We start from the raw sequence: 24,743 nt of genomic DNA, 5'->3' as shown, positions 1-24,743 counted from the left end.
TATACACAAATTATGTATGTGTGTATATATATACACATACATATACTTGTGTGTATGTTTGTATGTGTCTATATGTGTGTGTATAGGTTTGGTCACTGAGTGCAAGGGAAAAATAATAAATTATAGTCTATAAGTTATTAAACAGTAAAACATTAACGTTTTAAGAAGTACAGGTACATTGAAATTACATTTTCTATGTGAATGTTCAAATTTGTGCTTCTGGTAATGTGCCTTACCGGCATTTAAAGAAAATTAGTTTTGTGTCCTCTGCAGTGTTAAGAGAGAGGCTTTGGTTTGGGAAAAAAGGTGTAAAGAAAGGAAAGTTGCCTTTTTCTTTTATATAGTATAGAGAGATGTGTTCACTGACGTTATGATGGCCTTTTGGGGACAGTCGCAGTGGGTCTTGTGTAGACTGGTGAGACGCCCCGCCATTAATCGGCTGTGATGGCACTGTCAGTCCTCCACTCGTGTGCGTGTCTTCATAATCCGAGCTGAGGACCTCATAATCATATACGTGCAAAAGAAAGTGTGAATCGCCTTAATATTATTTTGCCGTGGTGTAGAAAAGGGGTCCCGTGTTTGCACTTTTCTGGGCTATAGCGCAGGGGGAGGATGAAAAAAATTAAAAGTGTTCACTTTGACTTAAGGCAGAAGCTCGACTTTTGCTGGGCAGGAGACCCCAGTTTTTGCAGACACGTTCATGATATCAAAAGTCTCAGCGCTCTTTGGAGGTCATTCATATACAGTATTATATATATAGCAAAATACCCGCGCCTCGCAGCGGAGAAGTTGTGTGTTAAAGAAGTAATGAAAAGAAAAGGAAACATTTTAATAATAACGTAACATGATTGACATTGTCATGAGTGTTGCTGTCATATATATGCCTGCCTAAATAAGTCACCTCGCTTGCTCTTACTTTTTACCGCTCATTTAATCATGGCTAGTGGCGGAAAAATTATAAAATGGAAGGAGGATGGCTTTACCAAAACAATTATTGATGGCGAATCGATTATTCATAAAGCTTGAATTGGTGATCTGTTTTTCTGTGTTAACCTCATATTTTTTCATACTTCTTCTCAAACTAAGGTGGTGCGAGGGTAAAATGAATCGGGATGCGCTGATCAATGTAATCGGTGTACCAGGAAATCATGCATTGACAAAAGCTCCCTTTGCTTGTAATGCAAAGTGTGATTAAATGCATTATTTTTTAACGCTTTATGGAGCACATGCATCGAAGCTTCTCAGCTGTGCTTGTGCTAAGAAAAGGAAAGATTTTAAAAATAACATAACACGATTGTCAATGTGACCTTTTGTAAGTAGTGCCTGCAGGATTCAGTGTGGAGAAACTGTGACACCGTGTGTATTAACTTGTGGATTTTTCTGCGAGTATTTGGTGGCAGTCTGACGAAGTTGCTTCGGAAGACGGCGTTAGCACGAGCTCAGCTCAGAGCGAAATGAGATGAATGGGAGGGGAGATGATGACGTGACTCCCCCACCCGCCTTAAGTGTCAATCCCCCACAAACACAGTCTCGGAATTTGCATAAGCACACCCCTTCACCTACAATTTTAACTTAGTTACAAAGTGATCAAAACTCTCGCTTATATCCCGCCCTCTCATTAAACTTGTATCCCGCATTACCTGTGGGCATGTGAAACGCCAGCGGTAGCTTGTCTATGAACTTAATTTAAAGTTTAGGTTTACACCTTGCTTTCTTTCCGAGGTAGCAGCACTCATGAAGATGGTAGTATATGTCACTCGCTCGCTTCTTATTGTTTCGCTGCCTTCTCAATTATATAATGCATGTTTTCTTAAGCGCTTTTTGGAGGTCTTCCTGGTTTTCTACGCACTGCGTTGACAGTCAGTTCACGTGATTACGTGGGAGGCGTGATGATGTCACACGAAACTCCGCCCACACCACTTCTTTCCAGCTCAACTCCATTACAGTTAATGGAGAAAAATACCTTCCAGTTATGACCATTAGGAGTAGAATTTCGAAATGAAACCTGCCCAACTTTTGTAAGTAAGCTGTAAGGAATAAGCCTGCCAAATTTCAGCCTTCTACCTACACGGGAAGTTGGAGAATTAGTGATGAGTGAGTGAGTGAGTGAGTGAGGACTTTGCCTTTAATAGTATAGATATATATAGAGAGATATAGATATAGATATATAGATATGTATAGATATATTGATATATATATATAGATATAGATATATAGATATAGATATATAGATATAGATATATATATATATATATATATATATATATATAGATATATATATATATATATATATATAGATAGATAGATAGATATAGATATATGAGAACAACACTCATATCAATGACAAAACAATTACATTAACAATCATGTTACGTTATTTTTAAAATTTTTCTTTTTCATAACTTCTTTAACACACTACTTCTCCACTGCGAAGCGCGGGTATTCTGCTAGTTACTTATAAACCTGATTCTAAGCAGAGCGTATCCTTTCATATTTTCTTTACACATATACTTGCCTATAGATGCTGTGTTTTCTTGTAGGTTCTAATTGCTCTAATCCAGTACTTTTCATTTTGATTTCCTCCCACAGTTCAAAAACATGCAGATTAGGAGGACAGGCCCTAGTGTGTGTTATTGTGTAATTTGTGCTCATCCTGTGATGGACTGGCCCCCTGTCCTGGGATTGTTCCTGCCTCATGTCTAATGCTTGCTAGGATAGACTCCAGATTCCGTGCAACCCAGCTGTGGATACCTACAACATACCACTGTATTATTGAGAACACAGCAACCCTGACACAGAAGTGGGTTATAGGATGCTTGTGTAGTTGGGGACTATTGTATAATGATGCATGTTGCACAACTTTCAAATTAGTAATTTCTGACTAGGTTTTTTGTTTTCTAAAAAAATTCCCCTTATTCCCCTAATTTTTTATTAATTAATCTTAATCCTAATATCTTTATTAATTAATCTTAATCTGATGTGTTCTGTTCTTGTTTTAGTTTTTAACCCAAATACTATGTTATAGTTACATCTGTTCATGCATATTCAAAGCCTGCTTTTAATAGTTCAGTAACAGTATGGTGTTGTACCATGTTATCCATTATGGATGCAATGAGAAGTAAAGCAAAATTATACCTTTTATTAGCTAACTGAAAAGGCTGCAATATGTAAGCTTTTGAGGCAGCTCAGGCCCAGGCTCAAGCTTGGTGTTTTTCAGTAATTCATCCACTTGTTTTCAAATGAGAAAAAATGAAAAAATGGTAAGCTTTAAGAGTATGGTAATACATGTGATCTTGAAATGACATTATAAACACAAATTAGTTGATGATTCTTTATGAATAATAAGGCAGTAGTACATACACCATATGTAGTTATGATAAATTTAAATATGAAAGAAATAATATTAAGTTGAACATTTTGTAATAGGACATTTATATGCTTGTGTAGATTACACTTAAAAACACAACATACCATATTTACTGTAAATCGTTGTCTAGTCAGTTGTTATAAAACATCCACATTATTATTTTGTGTAGCATTATATAATAGATCCTATGCAAGACCATGACATAGGTCATACATCTGAGGGTAAAGTTGTATCTTGTAAGATCTGATGCAATACTAATCTTTTTTTTTTTTATATTATTTCAAGAAAATTACATTGCATACAATCAAGTCAAAGTTATACAACAAATGACTTAATATTCAGAGTAGAAAAGATAAAATTAAAAAAGATAGCAGGAACAAAAAAAGACAAAACCTTAACAAAACAGAATTCAGCCCCATCTGAGAGAATAAGAGGAGAGTCAAGAAAATGAGTAAGTATAGTTAGGATAAAGAAGAGAAGATTGTCATTTTTCCTTGTAATGATTGGCCTATTCTAAAATTGTATTAAGTAAATCGTGCTGTATTTTAAAATCATTGAGAGGTGAGAATTTGACTTTTTCCAATTTCAAGTAACCTAGAACATTAGTTACCCACTGGCTTATAAAAGGAGGATTGGGATTCTTCAAGTTAAGCAAAATAACTCTATGTGCTACTTTGTCCGGTACCAGCAGTTACAATTAATTTGTACTTTTCCACTTTAAGCCCATCTGGGATTCCACCAAACATAGCTATTAATGAGTAAGGAGTGATTGTGACACCAAGGCTATCTGATAAGCATTCAAAGATTTTTGTCCAAAATGATGTTAATTTGGTGGACTCCCAAAACATGTAGCCCAGTGAGGCTGAAGATAGATCGCAATGCTCCCAGGTTGGATCTTGCCCTAAATATATTTTGGGCAATTGTAAATGAGATAAATGTGATCAATGAAAGATTTAAAGTTGAATCATAGAATGTTTTGCACATGTGAAACTAGAATGTATTCTGTACATTGCTGCCTTCCACTCTTTTTCTGAGATTTTCCATTGTACCCAAGTCTTCAAGGTTGATCAGTTATTTCTACTGAAATATAGATGTGGAAAGGTTTCTTTGAGCAAATTTATAATTTGAAATTAGTGGAAAAATTGTGTTGCTGGGATGCTTAATCTGAAGTCTAATTGTTCATTAGATGCAAAAATATCTATATACAGCTCTAAAGTGTTTTAATCCTGCACATTTTTCAAAGATTAGATACTTTGTAGGTTTGTGAGGGTTGAAAAAGGTGATTATCAGTAGAGGAGCAACAGATACTGTACATCCTTCTCTACCTTGAGGTGCATACTGCATTGGTTCCATATTTTAAGTGATTGGTTGATGTGTATCTGGCTGGGACGCCAGCAAAGTGGAGGGACCAGAGGAGAGGGCATTGATGACCCAATACCTCTACTGGGACACTAGAGGGCAGCACCCCCGGGCAGCAATGGCACTACAGATTCTCACAGGGCAGGCTGGGAGATGAAGTTTGGTGAAGCCCTGTTGGGTTCCGTGTGGGCTGTTAAGGGGAGCTGCAAAGACCTATAGAGGACCTCCAGCACACCTGGGAGTGATTCCAGGTAATACTGATGAGCCACTTGGAACATTCCCGGGACCTGAATAAGAAGAGCTGCCTCACTGCATTGAATGGCCAGAGTCAGGAGGAAGAAGATGAAGCCTGAGGGGGAGTAGAGGCAGATCGACTGGCAGCAAGAAGGGACTGTGTTGTGGTGTTGATGTTTTGTTCACTTCAAAACTTGTAAATAAACCCAGGTGTTGTATTGCACCTGTGTCTTGCCTGGGTTAGGGCGGCTGTACGCGTCCTGGTGGCTTCACAGTGGTCAATTGGATTATTGACTATGGACACAGAGCAGGGCATATAAAGTACAGCAAGAATTTATTTCCGTTGCTGACCAGGCTTGTGTAAATTCATCAATTTGTGTCAATTCCCTGGTCTTTATAGCTTGTATATTTGCCGCCCGGTAATAAAGCAGTGTCATGCCAGCTCTACTTCAGGCCTTTGTAGGGTCACCTTTTGAATGCATAGATGTCTCAAATTCCAGATAAATGAGGTTATAATTGAATCTAGTTTCTCAAGGAACAATTTGATAATGTATATAGGGATAGATGAAGCAGCTTGGGAAGGATGTTCATCTTCACAGTATCGATTCTCCCTGCTAATGCAAGTTGGAGGAAAGGCCATCTGTTCACATCTTGATTGATTTTTTACTTTTCCCCATGATGATAGGAAAATTGTGTTAAACTATTTATGTATATTGTTATTTGTACCCCTAGATATTTAAACTGTTCTATTAGAATGAGCAGATAGATGTCTAGTCACTGGAAAAATCACACTTTTATTCAAATTCATTTTGAGTCCAGATATCTTTTGAAATTCTTCTAATACATTACAGACTAATGGTAAAAATGTTTCTGGGTCTGCTATTTACAGTTAAATATCATCTGCATATAGTGATGTTTTCTGTTTGAGTCCCTCTCTGATAATCCCCTTTATCTGTAATATATTTCAAAAAATAAATGGTGATAGAGGGCACCCTTGCCGAGTACCACACTCTAGTTTGAAATAGTTTGATATTATTTTGTTAATACAGATTCAGGCGTCTGGGCTGTTATAAAGCAATAGAAAATCTTTTATTCATGTTTTCATAAGCTATGTATCTTGGTGTAGTCTAAGGTCTGTCATGATAACAAAATTTTAAACTTCGATTTGATACTCAGAAAAGTATTGAAATTCAATACAATTTTCAATGCCCAATACAGTATATATTGTAATGCAATCAAAATTTATTTGAATAAATTGCAGTTCTTTTTACATTAAAATGTTAATAGTGATGGAATCAAATAATAAACATTTTAGTTATTAAATGCAAAAATGTCAAGTCATGTATTCATTTGTAAAAAGTAAGAGTAAACATCTGTAAACAATAAAAAGTAAAGAAGTTTAATCCAGTCAACAGCTTTTTTTACACTGATGATAACAGATACTTTTACCGAGGTAGCGCAATGAAATCTTACAAATGTTGTTAAATGTTATTTGAATAAGCATTGCAGTCTGTTGTAAACAGTATACATAAAAATATTAAAACCAACATTAAACATTCATGTAAAAAGAACATCAATATGGTCTTTTATAAGCAATTATTCAGAAAAGTAATACACAAATACAGTACTAACACACTTAAAGGCTTTGATTGCATGCAAACAGAGCACTTTGCACTTTTTTGTAAATTAAACTACAACTAGTATGTCAAAGTGCTCTTCCAAGAGGCATGGAGTTTTTGTGCTACAGACGAGCCGTGACATACACAATTTATGCACATCTGGAAGTAAATAACTGCACAAAAAAATAGCACTGTTTTTTTACAATTGAGCACTGAAAAGTTATAGAGCTGTACTGTATATTATATAGTAAATGTGATGAAATATAATTTTTCAATCGCATGTAATAAAATTTAAAAAAAAAAACTAACATGCTACAGCAGCAGACTTCACAATGATGGTATAAAAATCCAGGGAGTCTAAAAAAGTGTTGCCCAACGTGCCTGAATGAACAGCTCAGAATAAAACTTACTTGCAGGTAAATATAATACCTTAAATGTTTAACTGGCTAAAAAAGTTGTAACCTATAGAAAAAAATAAACCTCCCATCCCTACTTCAAATGTAAGAGTTTACATCTTTATACTTACTAATGTTTCCATAATTTTAAAATAATATCTTTTCAGTATAGACTCGCTTACAAATCTTGCATGCAGGCTTAATGTATCCGGTGGTTTTTTGTTCCTATTTGCCCCAAAGCCAAAGTATCTTCCAGATGCCACTCCGACTGCACTCTTTGTCAGTTAAGCGTGCTGATGAAAACTCTGACACTGCTAAAACTGCCATTTTAATAACGCCTGTGAGAGGATGGAAATGGGGCTGCAGCTTCAGCCATGGTGAATTAGAAGTGCATTTGTATTGTAGGTTCTAGAATCAATACCATAATAAATGAGTGCTGAAGTAATTTTAAAATGTTAAAATCAATGTGTATTGATATTTCGATACTTTTGACTACCCTAGTCTAGGCTAATTAGAACATTCTAATTTAGATTTTAAAAATTATCTTTTCATTTCTTTAATACTGGTTACTGATACTGATATTTAATATAATTGTCAATTAAAACAGTTTAGGTTATTGATTAAGTGGACACTACTTTAATCAAAATGCTGATTAGAAGTTGCCAGTTCTTTATGGTAAAATCTATAAGAATACTTGCTTGAAGTTTGGAAAAGCACATAGAAATGTCTGCCATTGCCTGTTCCTTAATAACTTTTAAAAACATGCTTTAAACTTGACACCTTTCTGTCTAAGTATTCATCAAGAACTATCTAATAGTTTTGTATTGGAACACCTAAATAGACTTACAAATCTCAAGCTAGCCTGGTGCCTCGCCTTTTATTGCACAGAGAGAAATAGGCTTTCAGTTTAACTTGGTCTGTTTTGATATGAAATAAATTAACTTAAATTCTGTTTTATTTTCATTTTTGTGCACAGAAGGTATTTCCTGTCCTAATGTGATAGTGGATAATTCAAAGAAGATACAAGGATTTGGACCAAAATATTACTATGGAAACACTATTACTTTTGAATGTAATCATGGCTACAGAATAAATGGAAGTAGAACAGTTACATGTGGAAGTGAAAATCAATGGTCTCCTCTTCCAACCTGTCAAAGTAAGTAAGTAAACTATAGCAACTTAGAGTTACCTTTCTTTATATGCACACTTGTATTACATACTAGAGAAGACTGAAAGCTAATATTTGACTATTAATTTTCTGTGTTTTGAGCATTGAAATTTGTGTCACATTCATTTGGTTGGGGGAAAAGATAATTTTAAATTACTATGAAATTACATAAATTCTTTTTACCCATATGAAAGTATAATTTACCTCTTTTTAGCTTCTGCCACACCTTACATTTGCACTTTCTTGAAGTTCAACTTTGAACGACACTTTTAAGTATTTCTTGTTTCTTGACTCCCCCTCTAAATGTATATGTTGTAATCCTATGGTATCTTATGATGTTGACTGCAACATTACTTGAATTCTTCGCCATGTCCTATGCAACCTGCAGTGCTGAGACAGCTGGGTTTTTCTAAGTGATTCTCTGTGTATGCATTGCTTTCACTAAAGTACAGTGGAACCTCGGTTCACAAACATCTCGGATCACATACAGATCAGTTTATGACCAAAAAGTTTGCCAAACTTTTGCATCTGTTCAGGACCACACACTCGGTATACGAACAAGCCAGTTTCTCTTTTGGTTTGTGCGTGCCGATGATTTCCACACGTGTTGCATTGTTCTCGGTCAGACGTGCATGCTTGCACAGTGAACTCTTTGAGCTCTGTTTCGTTTCCTTCCTGTTCGTATGCGCTGATTACTGTATTTAAGCACGTGTTCAGCCTCTCCCTGTGCATTGTTCTCATCTAGACTGTGTGCTTTCGCTGTGAACTCTTTGTGCTCTACTGGATTTCGTGTGCTTTTGCAGTTAACCATGGCTTCTAAGCAAGTGAAGAGTGGTGAGAAGAAAGGTTTGAAGAAAATTGAAATTGAAGTAAAGAAAGAAATTTTTGAAAAGTATGACCGTGGAGTTTGTGTTACTGATCTTGCCGCCGAGTACAAGAAGTCAAAATTTATGATTTCGACTGTTCTAAAGCAGAAAGAGGCCATTAAAGCAGCTCATGTTGCAAAAGGAGTTAGTGTTAACCAGGCAGAGGCCTCAAGTGCTGGAAGAGGTGGAAAAACTGTTGCTAATGTGTCTGAACAAGAAGCAACTTGCAGGGGACAGTGTAAGTGAGGTGATGTTATGCGAGAAAGCCAGGAAGACTCATGGCAATTTGCTGCAAAACTATCCTTCTATCAGTGGTAAAAGTGAGGAATTTAAAGCCAGTAGAGGATGGTTTGAAAAGTTTCGCAAGAGAAATGGCATTCATAGTGTGTGGTAAGGCATGGTGTGGTTTATTAAATTACGGATTTTTCAAATGTTCATTTTTTTTTCCCTGTGCTTAAAACTCATTTAAAAAAGTGTATTTAGCGAGTGGTTCGTAGCGTGATTTGTTGCAATGTTACTTTCTTGGTGGTTTATTAAATTACGGATTTTTCAAATGTTCTTTATTTTCCCTGTGCTTAAAACTCATTTAAAAAAAAGTGTTTACAGCGATCGGTTCGTAAGGCTGTAGTGTGAACTCTTGCAATGTTAGTTTTCTCTGTTGTTCAAGGTTTTCTCAGTGGTGTTCAATGTTTTTACATTTAGTGTACTATTACGCTGTGCATTCTATGGTATAATTAACTATATTTGTGCTTAAAAATCTTTTTAAAAAAAAAAAAATATTTACATATAGTTTGTACGGTCTGGAACAGATTAATTTTATTTACATACAATCCTATGGGGGAAATTACTTTGGTTCCACTGTACCTGTTTACCATCATCTACATGCCAATGATAGATAGATAGATAGATAGATAGATACTTTATTAATCCCAAGGGGAAATTCACATAATCCAGCAGCAGTATACTGATACAAAGAAACAATATTAAATTAAATAGTAATAAAAATGAAAAAGAATTAAAATAAAATTAATGTTCGTATTTACTCCCCCGGGTGGAATTGAAGAGTCGCATAGTGTAGGGTAGGAACGATCTCCTCAGTCTGTCAGAGGAACAGGACAGTGACAAAAGTCTGTCACTGAAGCTACTCCTCTGCCTGGAGATGACACTGTTAAGTGGATGCAATGGATTCTTCATGATTGACAGGAGTTTGCTTAGTGCCCGTCGCTCTGCCACAGATGTTAAACTGTCCAACTTTAATCCTACAATGGAGCCTGCCTTCTTAACAAGTTTGTCCAGGCGTGAGGCGTCTTTCATCTTTATGCTGCCACCCCAGCACACCACCGCGTAGAAGAGGGCACTCGCCACAACCGTCTGGTAGAACATCTGCAGCATCTTACTGCAGATGTTGAAGGATGCCAACCTTCTCAGAAAGTAAAGTCTGCTCTGAGCTTTCTTACATAGAGCATCAGTATTGGCAGTCCAGTCCAATTTGTCATCCAGCTGCACTCCCAGATATTTAAAGGTCTGCACCCTCTGCACACAGTCACCTCTGATGATCACAGGGTCCATGAGGGGCCTGGGCCTCCTAAAATCCACCACCAGCTCCTTGGTCTTGCTGGTGTTAAGGTGTAAGTGGTTTGAGTCGCACCATTTAACAATGCAAGGTACCCTTTTGAGGCAAAACATAGTAATTGGTCATCCTTAATGCAGTACTAGCCAAGTGAACAATTTCTGTTATTGCTTTTGAACCCATACTTACAGGTATAACTTTAAGTTTTACACATGTCTATGTTTATTCTTCTTTTTTATTTTTATGTTTGTGCTTTTATATCTTAAGTATACATGTGAATCATGATAATAAATTTAATTTGAACATTGCAGGAATTATTTGTGCTAATGTTCCGAATTTGGAAAATGGTAGAAAGAAATCCGAGCATAGCCCACCCTACAGTTTCAAGAACACTATTTATTTTACCTGTGAAGGTGGATACAGACTGATAGGAAGCCACTTCATCACATGTAATGAAAATGATGAATGGTCTTCTGAACTTCCCACCTGTAAGCGTAAGTGGACCGAGTTACATTTATAATGAAATTGAACTAATACAGTTGCTATATATTTGTAATTGGTTTCGACACTCTTATTTTAAAACTATGGCCAGTATGTCTTAAGCTAAAATTTAGACCAGTGTCATTCACTTCAATTGTACAGCCACATATATTTGTATTACTATTGTTACTTTTTACATACATTTATAGTTGAATATATGCCAACTATGATAAATCACATCTTTTTTTAACTTGTATTTATACTTTTAAATATTGTCTCTATTAGAATAAAGAATTTTTAAGTACTGTATATACAATTATAAAAATGAGTTAAATGAATATATTTTTGTGAATTGCATCCATCTATGGCAGAATGGATATGTTATTGGGTTTTTTTTCTTTAAAGCCGTATATTTTTCTTTTTCTTTAATCCAATTACATGCTGACCCTGTTTATTTCAATACTTTTGAACTCAAGAGGCAAGAGGCTATAGCCTATCAAATATACAACATAGGAACCTGTACTGAATACTGTACCATTGTTGGGCATGCTTATTTATACAGGGCTAATTTAGAGTTGCAAATGTAAATCTTTAGGGTGTGGGATTATCTGCTTATCTTGGCCACCTAGTGGTTAATTGGACAATTTACGTTTTTGGTCTCTAAACCATACTTTTTACAACCAAATTTTCATTTTTCCGTCCTTATACACCTGATAGCCGGTCGTAAGGGGGCTTTTAGATGTTTTTGATACAAATCAAGAATCAGTTTTATATTGGTTACTGTCCATTGCTAAGCATGCTAATTCACAAATTCATCATCACTCATGCTGGGTGACCTTTGTAATACCAAGTAAACTAACCAGTGTGTTTTTGGGATGTCAGATGAAACTAAAGAAGAGACGTGGACACAAGATGGAAAGTGAAAACTCCACACTGTTTGTCGAGGCTAGAATTTGAAACCATAAAGAAGTTGTAAGGCAGCAGTCCTATGCCGTGTGATATCATGCTGCCCTAATATGATGCTCTTCAATTTTTATTAATCGCTTTACAACAAACTGTTAATGTTTGTGTTTGTTACTAATTTGTTAGTAAGTATTTTTGGTTTATTCATTTTTATTAAATTGTTTTAATTTGAACATTATAGGAATTGTTTGTCCTGATGTTAAGGATTTGGAAAATGGTAAGAAAACACCTAGACATGATTCCCCCTATTACTTCAATGATGTAATTTCTTTTGCCTGTGATGCTGGATACAGAATGGCAGGAAGACAGACCATTACATGTAATGAAAATGAAGAATGGTCTTCTGAACTGCCCACATGTGAACGTAAGTAATCTGTCACTTTCTCTCTCTCTCTCTCTCTCTCTCTCTCTCTCTCTCTCTCTCTCTCTCTGAGCAAACCATTCCAAAAGGTCATATGTTTTTAGATCAAACATTTTCAATTTCTGTACTATGTAATGGGATTGATTCTTGAGGTTTTTTATTTTAAAGTTTTATATTTGTCTTTATAATACTGATTGTGTTGATAAATGTCATTCTATTTTGATTGTCAATAAATGGAATTTCTTTTATGTGTACATTGATATTCCTTGTTTGGTGAGTTGTCCATAATGTGGAGGTACACACCATTACACTATTAAGTGCCAATTTTACAGTAGGCATTTCGGATGCACACTCCTAATGATACATTTGGAGCTTCATGAATTAAAGTACCCACTTTGTACAATAATTCTGTGCACTTATACCTGTCATAACTTGGAGAATCTGTATGAGTTGCAGGATTCCGAACTCTTACAAAGCACACATATCCAGTCGTCAGACAATTTACCAATCAAAAATCAGGACTCACTTGAACCCATCCTCTCAACGTTACTGGGTACAAATCACAGTTTTCATTTCATGGTTTATTCAATGTTGCATTTAATGACACTGAAATAACTCTAATAAATTATGAAGTAAATACATAAAGAAATAAACATCAGAAACATTTTGTGACACATTTAATTATGTATGCTCACATTTCATGTTATTTATTTTCACATTTCACAGTACTTTTATTTGCATAGTTATTAATTTCTTCAATTTGATTCAAAATATTTTACAATATTAAATAAACTGATTGATGTTCTTGAAGTCTTTGTAGATCCAGTAGTAAGGCAAGCAAAATTAAAAATTTACACAAAAGATTTATCCTGAATGATAAAGAATTACACCAAGTTGGCTTGCAAGTACCGACTAATGAACATGTTTTTTTAAAAAAAAAAAATAAAAAACATATTTTTATATTTCTTTCCAGTTTTTGAGTTTTGTGATTTATTTACAAATGAACAGTTTTGTTAGATTACTTCTTGAGTCTCAGACTGTAAATGTTAATATTGCAGGGATTATTTGTCCTGATGTTGTTGTAAAGAATGGCAATAAGATATCTGGACATGGTGCCCCGTATTATATCAATGACAACCTTAATTTTATATGTAATATTGGATACACAATGATGGGAAGCAACACAATCACCTGTCAGGAAGATGGACATTGGTCTTCTGAGCCTCCATCCTGTATGGGTAAGTGGTTGTCTGTGTGTGTTGTAACACAAGCAAGGAGTATTGTGTTCTACCGTACCATTTTCTAACCCTGCTTAATTCTAAGCATTGATGAGGGGGGCTGGATCCACTCCCAACAAGCACAGGGCATCCACCCATTGCAAGCTGAAAAACACACGCATGGGCCAATTTAGAGTTGCTAATCCACCTAACCTGCATGTTTATGGACTGTGAGAGGAGGCCAGTGTAGACATGTGAAGAATATGCAGACTCCGTTTAGGAAGGGGTCATAAACCCTGTAACTGTGAGGCAGGAATGCTACCACTGCACCACTGAGCTGCCCTTAATGTGTTCTACTACACTCAAAAATGTGTTTACTCAAAAATGTCTTTTATTCAAATATATTTTGTAAATATTGTTGTTTTTAGAGAGATCTGTTTCATTTTTTTTAACCTTTGGTATTTTAAAAATGTTTCTTTTTATTTTAGTATTTTCTTGTGGAACTCCTGATATATTGCATAATGGGAAGATCAGTGTTGATAGAGTGAACAATGCCATAGAGATTGCGTATGCTGTATGTGATAAAGGGTAAGGTTTTTTTTCTCCTATATAAGCTAATTGGATTTTGTTATTTTTTTTATTATCTTCGTAAGGATCAAGGATCAAACTTTTGCGCTTCAGAGCAGCAAAATGGCGTAAGACTTTTAAGAGAGGTAAATGGAGTCCCAAATAACCTCAAATATGCACACATTGGGGGTGAAAATCACAACCTGGCTTATAATAAGGCAAACATGGGAAGTTTATAAATCAAAAAAGGTTTATTTTTCAAAAATGCCTGGAGGCACAAAAAGCTCTGTGGAGCACCAAATGTAAAAAGGAGTTGCTTGAAACAATAAGGTAATCCAAAACAAACAATTCCCAATAAAGATTTTCAAAGAACAGAGCAAAGTTAACAGAGTTAAAAATATCCAAAAAAATCATAAACTGCATAAGGCACAAGCAAAGACACTAAAGCTCCCTACACTCTGAAGTGCAACTGAACTGTGACATACCCTTCACCTTTGTAGGGCAGAGGGCAGTAACATGTGGTTATGGTGTGGAAGAAAAAAAGCCACAGTATTTAACAAAAGGTTTTTAATAGCATTAAACGGTAAGTTACGAATCTCCAGTTCACACAGTGCACACTCTTTATAGCTTAAAATTTTCCCCTATCTCTTGACATTCCATAAATCAGTGTAAAGCTGTTTAGTTCATACCAACAAGAGTTCGGTCATATCTGGTGATCCTTAGTGAGCAAACATTTAACAGCTACATTGCTTACAGAAGTCATTAATTGTCTTCTCTGTAACTATCTGGACTCTTAAGTTATTCCTTTCACAAGAACAAAACACTGCCTTTGCATAACACTTATGTCTGCCTGTAGACATATTTTATAAGTATGTTATACTTAGTGAATACCTAAAAGATCCAGATTTGGTCAGACCTTAAAGAAGATAACAGGTGTGAAAGTATTTAACATATATGAAATCCAGTCCATTACTTATTGTTAAACAATTACATGTATTTTCCTAGTGATAGGAGTTAAAGTTAACAGAACATAATACAAACTTTGAAGAGACACATACAGATTGAGCATATATTTTTTTCACAATGGGCAGGTTGCCCTGCCTCTTGGGGAACAAATCCCAAAACACATGCCAAAAACAAGGAATAATTTAGATAATGATTAAAGTAACATGGACTTGAATAAAAGACTCAAAACTGAAGAAAAAAATGAATAAATATTTATTGGTGAAATCTCCTATAATCAAGTTTCTGTTTCACTTAGGAATTCCAAATTAAAAATTCCTCAACAACTGATTTGTTTTTTAATAAGAGTGACCATGGACATTCTTTCTGTTCTTCTGTGTGTCTGGCCTGTCTTTTAATTAAATCACATCAGTTTTGCATTTTTTTCTGGAATGTGTTTTCCAAAGAAACAAAAAAAAATCCTTTGTTAAACAACCCATATGCCTGCAGTATCCTATGCAGCTGACAATTCACTTTCACTTTCAATTTCCTTTTACAGACAATAACTCTGAGTGATCCCTCAGGGAAAGACAATGTATTTGGTGATCAAGAATTGTGGTGTCCTTTCCAGGGTAGATTTTTCTTTATAACTAATTCTGCTAGTACAAACTTTGGCATCTTATGACCCAAAATTAGGTGGAATTTAGCACAGGAAATGTATGTAAAGTATGAATGTATGCATTATAAGGCTTGATGTATTTAAAATTAATTCAGGGAACAGGATGTAACCTGAATTTGTCTATTAAACACGAAAAGCTGAAAGTTAATTCTGCACTGAAAGGTCCATTTTTATTATTACCACCTTTTTTATTTCATATTTGACAGATGACTCTAAACAATATGACAAGACAAGGGTTCGTTCATATTATTACTTAGGCGAAGTGGTGGTTCTGAGGCTAGGTATCTGCACTGGCAATTGGAAGGTTGCTGGTTCGAATCCCGTAAATGCCAAAAGAGACTCTGCTCTGTTGGGCCCTTGAGCAAGGCCCTTAACCTGCAATTGCTGAGCGCTTTGAGTAGTGAGAAGAAAAGTTATATAAATGCAAAGAATTATTATTATTAATTATACTTATTTTTTAACAATTAAAGCATAGTCGTGTTAAGAATTTGCTCAGGATTATGCATGTAGTTAAATCCAATCAATCAATCAACATTTATTTATATAGCACATATTCATACAAAAAAATGTAGCTCAAAGTGCTTTACAAAATGAATAGAAAAATAGAAGACACAATAAAAAATAAACATAAGACAACATTAATTAACATAGAATAAGTAAGGTCCGATGGCCAGGGTGGACAGAAAAAAAAAAAAACTCCAAAAGCTGGAGAAAAAAAATAAAATCTGTAGGGGTTCCAGACCAAGAGACCACCCAGTCCCCTCTGGGCAATCTACCTAACATGAGTCAAACAGTCCTCTCTGTATTTTGGGTTTTCATGGAAGGACCTGATGATGATGGTCACGTAGACTTCTGGCTTTCAGTCCATCAATGTTGGTGCATCATGATGCTTTGAGTAGGTGGTGGTGGCGCAGGCCGCCACCACAAAAACGGAAAAAGAAACAGAGAGAGTTGGGGTCAGTGCAGTTTTAGAGCCACTATGAATAGTTATAGTGATGAATTGAACATACAGAGTATCAGGATTAAGTTAAAGTGAAGTTATGAGAAGGCCATGTTAAAGTAATGTGTTTTCAGCAGTGTTTTAAAGTGCTCTACTGTATTTGCCTGGCGAATTCCTATTGGCAGGCTATTCCAGATTTTAGGTGCATAACAGCAGAAGGCCGCCTCACCACTTCTTTTAAGTTTAGCTTTTGGAATTATAAGGAGACACTCATTTGAAGATCTAAGGTTATGATTTGGAATATAACATTATATCCACAACATTATTGCATATTGCATAATCTCCATTATCCCTCTTCTTAATATAAATAGTACTGTTCACAGTGGATTTGGAAAGTGACCAGGCCTCTTCACTTTCTGCACACTTTAATTTGTTGGTAGATTTAATTTAAAACAGTAAAGTTATCATTTTTGTCCATTAGTCTACACTCAATGACCCATAATCACATAGTGAAAACATGTTTGCAGAAATGTTTGTAAATGTAACCTGAAGTCCCTCAATCATATATTGTAAGTATTTAGACCATTTACTGTGGTTTGAAGCATCAGGTTCACTTTAATTTTCCCTGCAATATGTCTAAATTGGTTGGAGTTCACTTGTGACAAATTATATTGATTGGACATAGTTTAGGAAGGCACACCCATGTATATAAGGTCCCACAATTCACACCATGTCAAGAGGAAAACCAAACCACAAAGTCTAAGGAACTCAATATAGACCTCAATGTGATAAGCACCACCTCAACTTGTGATAAGCATAGAGCTTTTGAGTGTTCCCAGGATCAAAATGGCCTCATTATAGAATGGAATATGTTTGAAAACACAAGAACACTTCCTGGAGTTGGCCTTCTGTCTAAACCGAGTAACTGGGCAAGAAGAGCCTTGTTCATAGAGGTGACCAAGAACCCAATGGTCATTCTGAAGAGCTTCTACAGTCCTCTGCTGAGAATAGAGAAACTGTCTGAAAGACAACCATCTCCGCAGTACTCCATCAGTCAGGTATGTATGGTACAGTGTCTAAATGGGAGCCACTATTGAGTATGAAAGTTTAAAAGACTCTGAGATCATAAGGAAAAATATTCTCTGGTCAGACAAGACAAATATTGAACTATTTTGGTTAAAGTACTATTTCTGGTGAAGATTAGATTTTGCTCATCACCTGTACTAACACCATCCCTACAGTGAAGCATAATGGTGACAGCTATGGGGTTGCTTCTCCATGGCAGGGACAGTGAGACTGGTCAGAATTGAGGGAAGAGTGAATGCACCAAATCCAGAGAGGTTTTTGAAGAAAACATGATACAGAGTACACATGAATTCAGGCTATGGCAACGATTAACATAATAATTATCGGAAACATACAGGCAAAGCAATGCTGGAGTGGCTTCAGGAAAAGTATGACTGTCCTTGAGTGACCAGCCAAAGCCCAGACTTAAATCAAATTGAACATCTGTGGAGGGACCTGAAGATGGCAGTTTACAGACAGTCTAATGGAGCTTGGGAGGATCTTCCTGAAATAAATAGGACAAACTGCCCGAATCCAAGTATTCAATGCTTATGTAGACTCAACACTGTAATTGCTGCCAAAGGCGCTTCTACAGACTACTAAATTAACTATTTTATATGAATGATAGATGTCAATTTTTAATCAAATGTAAAAGCTGTCTGAAAACTTTGTCATTATGGGTTATTGACTATAGATGGATGGGCAAAAATACCAAATCTGTCTATTTAAAATTAAATCTACAGTACAGGAAAATGTCCAGAAAGTGAAGAGGTTTGAATATTTTCTTCATTCACTGTTTGCATGTGTGATTATTTGTATGTAATTTTTTTAATATAAAAAGTCTGCTTAGCATTTTTTTTCTTCCTTGACATTGTATAAATTAATGTATTTGTCATTTATTTATAATTGGTTTTGCACAGATTTGCGGTTTTGTTCATTTAGGTATTATTTGCAGAGAGGTGGAATCCAAGTATGTCTTGCAAGTGGTTGGAGTGAATATTCAGCTGAGTGTATCAGTAAGTATATGCTTCTGTACCTAATAAAGAAATAATTTATTTTTTTTTCTTTAAGAAGCACAGAAACTGTTTTGAAACATTTTAAGAAACCTAAAATCATGTATTAGTTGGCCAAAGTGATTGTAGCATTTTAATCTTATACAGGTTGAGTATCCCTAATCTGAAGTGCCTCGGATCAAAAGTATTTTTGGATTTTGGAATATTTGCATATTCCTAATGAGATATCTTGGACAGGCACTTGATCAAGTAGAAAATTATGATGAAGTACATGCCCCTTGAGCTACCAAAATGGAACCCCTTGGTATCCATAGTATTGAGGGGGTTAGTGGCAGAAAGGTATAGCACACATTCAGTATTAATTGGACTTTAAGGACCAAGGGGTGCTCCAGAGCATATGCCCCCTTGGCCTCATGGTGGGAGAATTCCAGAGTGCCTGTTGCTTGAGTTACATAAAAGCCACCCCTCAGTGTCTAGACTGTGTGCCCCTTAACTTTCTATAAATGGTGGCCGCCTTTGTCACCTAATGAATTGACCAGCACCTGGAGGCCATTAACTGACTGTCAAGACACTACATTCAGTTTCCATATGGTTTGGGTGTACATACTGTAAAAGAGAAGACACAACCATGTTAGAGTTGGGGCGCCACCTTGGTGACCCTGACCCCCTTTTATTGAAAAAGTTGAAACACACTAAAGCATGCAACAAGTTGCCAATTACATGTTTTTAGATGGGAGCTCAGTGAAACTGGAGGAAGATGGCCTGTTCCAGGTTATGTGGTGATTCTGTAGGAAAGTCAGGTCCAAGAGAGTGGAAAACAGAAGTGACGTTAGCATTGGAGTGGTTGTTAGTCTTCATTTCTGCAGAGGGAGTGTAGGGGAGACGTTGGCTTGAGTTTTGTGTCTCTGCATATGGGCTTGGGCTTGCCAACACATCTACGTCCCACACGTGGTGTTGGGGAAGCAGCAGACTATTCTATGCCGCTCAAAGGTTGCTATGAGGGCCTCCATGTTCTTATATTCCTGCCACTGGACTCGCCAGGCGAGAGATTCGTCACTGCTTTCACCAGGACGACCTGTTCAGCTATGTCCTTGGTTTCATTTATATCTGGTCTCAGCCATCTCTCTGCTTTTCCTCATATTTTGAAGGCTTTGGTGCAAACCAGCCATTCTGGGTCGAAACTCTGATTGCCTTCTGATCCGGGTTACGCCATACTTCATTAACACGTTGGTTTTTAAGTGATCATAATTGGAAGCGGCCTGCTCGTTGATGTTGTGATAGGCTCTCTCTGTCAAAATAGGAACATCCCCAATATGTGCCCCTGATTTGTATGCTCCAGTAATGATGGGTAGCTGTTCGCTTAAAGACAACAACAGTAACAAAACATGGGATAGAGCATGTGATTTGCTCTGCTGGAGAGCCAGACATACTTTATTCCATTCTTCTACCTTGGCAAGCCGAGTATGCTGTTCACCTACCTGGACGCAGAGCTAAGGCAATTGAAGAAAAAACAAAGCAGGCAACAAGGTGCAGATTACGTCGTTTCAGACAAAAGCTCAGAATAGAAATGGATGTAGATGTCTGGTTCTGGGTTATGTGATGACTCAGCAGGAAAGGGCAAGGCCAGGAGGATGGAAAACGGAAGTGACATCAGCGGTGGTGTGTCTGTCAGTCTTCCTTCCATTCTGCATAGGGAGGAAGGGAGAAGCCATTAGTCCATAGCACCAACTGGTTTGGTGGGTAATTAACATCACCAGAGTCCTTAAGCTACCTCCCATGTACATACATATGACAGTACATAAAACTTGCTTTGCCAGCATTAAAGGGAATTTCAGCAGTTTCCATTTTTCCAATTGCAGTCATATTGCAATAAGGGCACCTAGCGAGAATGAAGTTGTTGTTTTGTTAACTGTAAGCGGTGATATTCTATTAATGCATAGTGCAGGTGTTATTGTTTAGCAGTTAAAAAGTGATATTGAAACTGCCATGCAGCATCTGTCCAGCTTTGCAGCGCTTCACTGGGGCACTCCTCTCTCTCCCCAATAGTCAATTAAGTGATGGTGCTTCATGGCACGTGCTGCTTTACGGGGGACCTTAACCATGGTCGTCAATTGTATATCCTAGCTTCATGGTGGAATATCTGCCCTCTCACCCATCCCCACACAAAGGCTCAGAATGAATAAATCTGTTTGAAATCTACAGATATATTGTTCACTCAGCAGTTTAAAAAAAAAAAATAGAGGGAACGTGAGTTTTAGATTTTTGCGGCATTTCAGATAAGGGACACTCAACCTGTACTAAATGTTCATATGTTCATTTTGGCTATTGTTCTATTGTTTTCTGTATTTGCAGAACACATATTACAGTATGATGGGTAAAAGTGTTGCAAAAGAAAGTGTCAGTTTGATATATCTATTAGAAATTAACATTATGATGCTACTGTGTGCCATGTATGAATGAAATGCAACTTTTTCTTTATAATTTGCATTATTCTGAGATCCTGTTGAAGCCCTATTATTGTGCATAAAGTTGTATTCAAGGTTTGGTCTTTTCTGTACCTATGTATCACCGGGTCACCACTCCTTGTCATGCTATACAGTGTTGTACATACATAGTTGTTCTTAAAATAAAGTAAAGATAAAAGGATTCATTTGTTAGTTAACCAGTTGAGTTTTAGAAACTATAAAGAACTAGAAAGCTTACTTTTAAAGATACCGTAATAGTAAATTCAGCATGTTGAATTAATTTCAGACATTCTTTTCAATTTTTATAATATTTTCCACATTAGAGCTACACATAATTATACTATATGTGTATTTGTGTGTTTGTAAGCATTGATTCATTGATGTATATTTATTCTCTTCCAGGAGATGATAGTTATGGTGAGTTGTCAAAAACATTTTATTGTGTTTTGTGCAAGTGTCCAGCTACAGGATGGTTTTGACCTGTATATAGATTAATCAGTGCTAACAAGTGAGTGATTGTTTCATGACCTTTGAGCTTTATTATTGAATGCTCTTTTCAGTTAAATTATTTAATTGATGTTGGGCCATTTGAAAAGTTGCATTAGCCTCTTGCAGTCTGGCATATAGCTTTAAATCTCACACGTTCTTACTTAATACTTTAATCCAGCGGGTTTTAGGAGTAAAGTCAGCCATTTGTCACCCCATATTAACACTGTATTTACAGTATTAAAGGTGGGAAAAACCACTGGATGAGTAGCTTTTTCATGGTTTTCTTTGTTTTTTTTTTCTTTGTTAAATTTAGAACCTTTTTTATTGTTGAAAGTTGTTTTAATTATTTTATTTTTAAGATAATTTACAACCTCTTTATTGAGATAATGTGCCATTTTTTGGGCCTGGGTACATAAGTACACATTATCTTCCTCAGCACTTATACTCAATGACCAATATTTTTTTTTTTTGCCTGTTTGTTTTTTTTCTTTTTTTATGCTTCTTAGACATTTATAGTATTTCTAAATGATTTAACTGAACTGTTTACTTCAATTTAGAGAATCGATTTCTATATGGCTGGATAGCGGGTAAGTGAAACAAAAGCTTTTGTTTTCATTCATTGTTTAATCTCAGAATAGCAAATTTAGACCAAGCAAAGGTGGTATTGATAATCCCATTGGAATTAATGTAACTAGGAGTTGAAGCTGTTTTCTACTGTCTCTGCCTGTTATAGTGGAGTGACCAACAGTTTTACATGACATTATGGACAGCACATGTTTTTATTGGTCAGCTTCCAGTGTTCAACCTTGGATTTGGAAATCCAACAAAATCTTAATATGAGAGGAAGTCCTGGCGTTGGATGCTTTCCCATTGCAGGAACATTGCAGGAACTACTGAGTTTCTGTATGATGTAGACCCTAGTTCACTTTTGTGTGTTGCATTCCCACGGCATAACTTTGCATGAACTTTGTTCAAAATAATTCATGTGTAACGCACATTGACAGTTGGTATCAACATGTAAATCGCTGTCTCTCGCATCTGGCTCACACTTGAGTGAATATGCAAATCCCCATCTGGCACTGTAATCAACATTACTAAACATTGTGAATTATTTGTCTTCAGCAGACAGTTATAAAATAATCAATAAGAAAATGTCACACTTATAATCACTCATATGTTTTACTAAGCGTGATAAAAAAAATAACCTGAAAACTGTTGGCTTTCTAGGTATTTTAGTTAGGTAAAACAGGACTATAAACTCGCTCGAAATTATATTGCAATGTTTTTTTATGCACCATGGAATCCAAAGTACAAAACCCGTATGAATTTTACGTGGGCTAAGTTCAGACCTATAACATATGTTGTTAATAATAAATATGTGGTGCTTCTAGTGTTAATAACGATTGCTTGGCAAATTAGCATATTTATATAGTACATATACTGTATAATCTCTCACAGAAATCTCTAATTCACACTTAATAATAACAAATCATGTACAAACGGGTATAGATGAAGTTGCAATATGAGTCTGAAAATGTTGGAAAATGGATGGATGGAAAATGAGGAATGAAATACATACTCAGACATTAAGCTATCATCAATGCCTTGCAGAATAGCAAAAATAATGTAGTAATTTCATGTATGTCTATCCAGCAGGGGGCACTAGCTCCCTGGTTGGAATAAGTTCTTTTGTAATTGAGCCATTTTAAGTAACCCGAAACTATATAGTTATAATGTAAAAAGGCGATATCCCTCCCATAGTGATATGGCGGTAAGAAATCGCATAACAGAAAATAACTTGGCTTTCTGTAATGACGATTTACGCAGCATAACAAACGAGGAAGCCAATGACAAGCCCATGTTAGAGTCTGCCATTTTCGTCGCTGTACTGGAACGATTTTCAGGATCGGATGACGTAATCTTCCATCCATCCGTCGGCTTCAAAGGTGTGCCCGGAAATGTTCCAAGGCATTATACTCTCTCTCCATGTGCAGGCCCTTACTTAGGTAAATCATGCCATTCCAAACAAGGCAAAGAGAGGCATGCTGACTATTAACACATAGAAAATGGTGCATGTTGCCCATTTGTTTATCTTGTCCTATGCTTGGCCTAGCAGTTCTAAATGCTGAGCCCCTTTGTACTAAATCTGGTTCAGCTGTGCATGTAGAAAGAAAAGAAAAGCAGATTTAAAATATTTGCACAAAGCACAGTGACATTAAACGTATATTCTGATTACAGTATGTTAAGATAAGTTATGAATACCTTCAGTAGATGATGCATCAGAGGATATCATCTGTCGTTTATCAACGGTGGACTCCAAAAGCACTGTCGCTGAATCTTTTGTTTCCGACATTTGCAGAGTACGTTGGTCTATGACGAATAGCCATCAAGCAAAACTAATTGTTGTTTTTTCTGTCAGAACCACTTTTACTCTTATGATTTTTAATGTTTTTTTAATCTATCTTAGTTTTTTCAATTTTTTATGAAACTGCTTTTCTTTCTAATTAATCCTCAGTTCAGCCAAATGTGATGACATTTTAAGTCAACTTTATCATTTCAGATAGATGACTCCAATTCCTTTTGAATACCATCATCCCAAAACACACCTAATAAAGACTGAACCTCGCAGTACATCAGTTTTGCCATCTTCACCTCCATCTTCATCGATAATTCTCCAAAGTCCAGTCTATTAATAAATTTGTAAATCAGGACAATTCATTACCCAAACCCCACCCATGATAGTTCAGGATTGTACAAAAAGTAAATACTCTTAGGTATGACTTAAAAAAAAGAATCCTGGCATGGACTAAAAATGACCCAAGTAGCTGCGGTGGAAATCTTACAAAAGCTCCTGAGTTTCTAAAAAGTCCCTGGTTCGTAAAAGAAGTTCCTGCAGTGGAAAAGTGCCTATTATTTGTTTTGTTTGTTTGTTTTTGACAGTGTAGTGTGCCAGTTTAGAAAAGATCTCAAGTATTAAGAAGCTT

General features: G+C 36.1%; 1 protein-coding gene across 1 annotated transcript in view; it reads left to right on the top strand.

Annotated features, from left to right (window-relative positions):
• Positions 1-24,743, top strand: part of LOC120526692 (sushi, von Willebrand factor type A, EGF and pentraxin domain-containing protein 1-like) — a gene marked incomplete at its 3' end in the record, with an annotated part of 85,122 nt that overhangs the window by 60,286 nt on the left and 93 nt on the right. The window contains exons 9-16 of the mRNA XM_039749850.1: positions 7,951-8,130; positions 10,890-11,072; positions 12,203-12,385; positions 13,441-13,620; positions 14,088-14,187; positions 18,735-18,808; positions 21,673-21,687; positions 22,317-22,346. Of these exons, the coding sequence (XP_039605784.1) occupies positions 7,951-8,130; positions 10,890-11,072; positions 12,203-12,385; positions 13,441-13,620; positions 14,088-14,187; positions 18,735-18,808; positions 21,673-21,687; positions 22,317-22,346 (945 nt within the window). The remainder of the gene's footprint in view (positions 1-7,950; positions 8,131-10,889; positions 11,073-12,202; positions 12,386-13,440; positions 13,621-14,087; positions 14,188-18,734; positions 18,809-21,672; positions 21,688-22,316; positions 22,347-24,743) is intronic.

This window comes from Polypterus senegalus, chromosome 3 (genome assembly GCF_016835505.1).
Source record: "Polypterus senegalus isolate Bchr_013 chromosome 3, ASM1683550v1, whole genome shotgun sequence".
NCBI lineage: Eukaryota > Metazoa > Chordata > Cladistia > Polypteriformes > Polypteridae > Polypterus > Polypterus senegalus.
This window is presented reverse-complemented; position numbering and strand designations above follow the sequence as displayed.